The sequence below is a fragment of the Carex rostrata genome, chromosome 25 (genome assembly GCF_964058835.1).
Source record: "Carex rostrata chromosome 25, lpCarRost1.2, whole genome shotgun sequence".
NCBI lineage: Eukaryota > Viridiplantae > Streptophyta > Magnoliopsida > Poales > Cyperaceae > Carex > Carex rostrata.
Genome location: NC_135942.1, coordinates 5796677 through 5800755, shown reverse-complemented (window position 1 = coordinate 5800755; position 4079 = coordinate 5796677). Strand labels below are relative to the sequence as shown.

Genomic DNA, 4079 nt, shown 5'->3' with positions numbered 1-4079 from the left:
ATATTAGTACATATATAATTTATATGAATCTTGAAATTAATTAGACAATCCAAATGCATTAACTAAAGGATTCCTTTTTGAGTTAATACAGAGGATACAAATTCCTAATTTAGATGGTAAAATTATTTTTACTTAATTTTTTTAATTAATAGACAGTCTAATTCTGAGAACGCGTATCCTCTGCATTAATTCAAAAGAGAAATTTTTGAGTCAATGAATATCAACGGTCAATGAGTATCCTCTTTTGAATTAATGCAGAGGATACGAATTCCTAATTCTGATTGAATCATCTAATATTATATCCGACCGCATAAGACATTTAAATCAATTATCCGACATTGGCGAAATGCCACGTTCGCCTTCGAAATTAATTGAAAAGATAACCTGCTGAGATGAAATATTTACAATCATTGCAATATGCCACGTTCAACTTCATACATCCGCATGCACAAGAGACGTGCATATAAATTTTTCTAGAAGATTCTCGAAGAAACGCTAATTTAAAACCGCAATAACCAAAAATTCTAGCTCAAGCAAACATGGAACAATTCTGCTCGACCTTCCTTTCAACTACTTTTCTTTGATAATAATAAAAACTTCTCACACAGTTATGAGGAAATTTTTGTTGAAAATTAAACACTAGCTTTGTACTTGTCCACCACGCCTACCAGACTGTTGAGATCTCAGGGCTGGTAAAACAAAAGAAGAACAAAAATAAGCCAAATTGCCACATTAACTGAAAATTAAAATGGATAAGGTCATTTGAAGATGCCAATCATGAAGTATGACTTCTCTAATTAAACCAAAAAACTAAATATTTCATAACACATCAATTCAACTAATGATAAACCATCAGAGAAACAGAGACATAATTCTTGACAACCAATTAGTTTGACAAAGCTTTCTCAAATTATGTCATTTTTTTTTAAATTAAATATAAAAAATTCTAAACATGTTGTTTTCATTATAAATTGGTTGCGTATCATTTTTTTTTGTAATTTAAATTTCATTTGATAGTCCATAAAATGCCCTTAAATATGGATCATTGCAAATTTCATATCATTTGATGGATGGTGAAACTTGCATAAAATTTCATAAAACATATATTGTATTCTCCAACTTCTCAGAAATGATAGAAATCTGCTTAATAAATAGTTACTTTTAAGTTATGCTCCAAATATGGATACTTACCATAATAAAATCACATATATTAGACTTTTAGCATCTTTCACAAAAAGATTGATAAGATATTAATAGTTATAAATCAACTGTGCAAGCGTTATAAACTGAAAATCATCAATGTTCATCAATGTTCTCAATGTCACATATCTAATAATGAAGAAAATATGCCAATTTAATTCCCCCCTTTTATTTTACTATGGATTGAATACGTTTAAAAAAAAATGTCTCGTCTTTTTACTATTTTATTTTAGACCAAATTAACTAGCTGCATAAAGATGGAACAAGTACTTACGGAGCATGTTAGCATCAGAGTTTCTCATAATTCTCAACCGCTTTGCTGTGTCCAAAAACATGCTAAATAGAGAGAGAAAAAAAAAAAAAAAAAAAAAAAAACTTGAGTTCATCTTTACTCAAAATATGAGCAGCTAGTTTCCAAAAAATAAAATAAAATAAAAATGAAAGAACTCAAAATAAAAGAAGTTACCTCCAGGGGACATCTCCAACAAGCAACCAATCACCATCTTTATCCTTGTATGTTAGTACTAACTCGGAAGAACTATCTAATAACCGTGAGCTCTTCATACAACCTACATTGTTAGGTACTTTGTCAATTTCATCAAACAATTAAAATGGATATTAATTTCAACTACAACTTCACAACTTCATTTCCAACTACAGTTTCATATTTTGTTGCTACCTTATACAACTTTTGCGCATTATTTAGGAGAAGTCACATGTACATTAAACAATTATGGATGATTATTATTGATTTGATGGGATGGTTGTTACTTGATAAAAAAGTTCCGTGACAAGGATTTTATTGTAATTATACATCCACCATAATAAATAGTGAAAATTATCATTGCTAAGCAGAAGCATTTGTTTCTTTCATTCTATTTATAAATTTTATTATCAAAATAGTGTAACAGAGTATATTTAGTATTTCACATTATCCTTGGTTTATCGGACGGTCAAAAAATCAATTTTAAAATTTTCTTCACTGAAAAATGGTGTATCAGGACAAATGTCCAATGTTTAACAAAGTTTAACGTACCAGTAGGCATCTTAAAATTAAAATACACCAGCACCACACCAAAGCAATCAAGCTAATGACATTAGTAACTCAGGACAAACCAGTTGGTACAAGTGCGTACAAATGCATGCACAAAACTACATATTTATAAATAGGAAATAACACATTAGAAGAGTTAGATTAACTTACTAGTAGAGGAGGTCGTTGTGCCCCAAAACATGAGCTCAAGAGAAATTGCTAGGCCCTCATAAGAGCAGTGGGAATTCAAATCGACTTTTCTCCCAATCGGATCCCCATCCATATTGACTTTGACAAAAAGACAACCACTACTGAGCCGGCTTTTCTCCTGGCCCTTGGCAAGACTCTGGCCATTTGAGAAGCCAATGCTATGGCCTTTCTGATTGGCCTTCTTAGGTGTGTCATTGTTGAGCAACTCCACCTTGGAGATATTGACGAGGCTATTAATCCGAAATGCTCTTATTGGTGGCCATCCTACCACTGCCTGGTTGCTAAAATAAAAATAAAAAAATACATATTTTACAGAGCAATGGTCCAGTAAACTAGACATTTTGAGAGAAAAATTAGTAATCAAATCTGACTACCAGATCAAACAAGGATAACTAAGTAATCTCTGCATTGTTTTTTAAAACTATTCCTAATTTTAGTAAGAATATTCATTAATAAATATGGATTATAGTCAAATTACTTTTATATCCTTCTCAGCTTGATTTTAAGAAACATCAATGACAAAGCTAAATATTAACCATCCAACAAAAACTCGGAGTATTGAAGCTATTTTCTGATTTTAAACATAAGGATATTTTTTCCGACAACATATTTTGGGCTTATTGAATACTCTCTCTTATTAATAATACCTAATTTAAAAAAAAAAAAAAGTTTGAGAGTCAGAGCCCGAAAGGCAATCTTCATGAAAGTATTAGAATGTAAAACCTACCATTAATCTCCCTTTTATTAATTTTCAATTTTTAAGGAGACAATTAATTCATCCACTATGTTAAATTCTTATAATAATAATACATAAAAGAATAAGTGCCTAACAAGATAATATAACATGTGAAAATTCTTTACAAAATAGTGTTCTAGCAAATAGCAAAATTTTCACTCTACAAATGATTAGTGAATCCAATGAAACGATAACACAGGGAAAAATGTAGAACAAACTAGGGAGAAAGGGGACTGACCTAGACGGGTATGCAGACCCACTACCGTTATCAGGGGAAGTGGATCCTACTACAGCGTCGGTACCCGAATCCGCATCCGCGGCCCGTACGGAGGAGGAGGACACGGAGGAAGATTGAGACGGAGACCGAGAAGCACGTGAGACACGTGAGGGACCAGCGATCGAGCCAGGGAAGTCCTTTGCTGTCAGTATCCTGCAGGCCGGGCCCCGCCTGGCAGGTGCGGTGCTGTTCTGGTTCTTGTTTGCTCCCAAGCTCAGTCCCAGCTCAACGCCTCTCTCCTCCACCTCATCATCGGGCGCACCTCTCATGTCTCCCTCTCTCTCTCTCTCACACACACACACTCGAGGTGAGCAAAAAGAAGCAGTTGGCTCTTGGCTGGAACCCTTGTAAGTGAAGTGGAAGAAGGAGCAACGAGGAAAAGAGAAGTGAAGAGACCACTTTCGAAGCAGAGATCGCAATGTTCAAGGTTGCTCTCAGTGTTGCATCTAATAACAACACCATCCCTTAACCTTATTCGCTTCTCTCTAGTCTGAGCATTAAATAACGGGAAGCGGTTGTTGGACGGATGTGATAGGTAAGTGATTGATGTATTGGAATTATGTGGATAATTTAACGTTTTTATTAAATATATATATATAATAATAATTTATTTAACTTATTAA

General features: G+C 33.5%; 1 protein-coding gene across 1 annotated transcript; it reads right to left on the bottom strand.

Moving 5' to 3' along the window:
* Positions 1 to 454: 454 nt before the first annotated feature.
* On the bottom strand, positions 455 to 3843 carry LOC144576353 (auxin-responsive protein IAA12-like). Its single transcript, XM_078326714.1, has 5 exons — positions 3418 to 3843; positions 2405 to 2724; positions 1667 to 1769; positions 1475 to 1536; positions 455 to 689 (listed from the first exon to the last, which is right to left on the bottom strand). The coding sequence occupies exons 1-5, from the start codon at positions 3723 to 3725 to the stop codon at positions 640 to 642; spliced, it is 843 nt and encodes a 280-aa protein (XP_078182840.1). The 5' UTR covers positions 3726 to 3843; the 3' UTR covers positions 455 to 639.
* Between the last annotated feature and the right edge of the window lie 236 nt (positions 3844 to 4079).

Coding starts and splice junctions, on each gene's coding strand:
- LOC144576353 (XM_078326714.1), bottom strand. CDS start 3,725: ATGAGAGGTGCGCCCGATGATGAGGTGGAGGAGAGAGGCGTTGAGCTG. Junction 2,725..3,417: donor GGGTCTGCATACCCGTCTAG/GTCAGTCCCCTT, acceptor TTTTTATTTTAG/CAACCAGGCAGTGGTAGGAT. Junction 690..1,474: donor CTCTGATGCTAACATGCTCC/GTAAGTACTTGT, acceptor TTGTTTTACCAG/CCCTGAGATCTCAACAGTCT.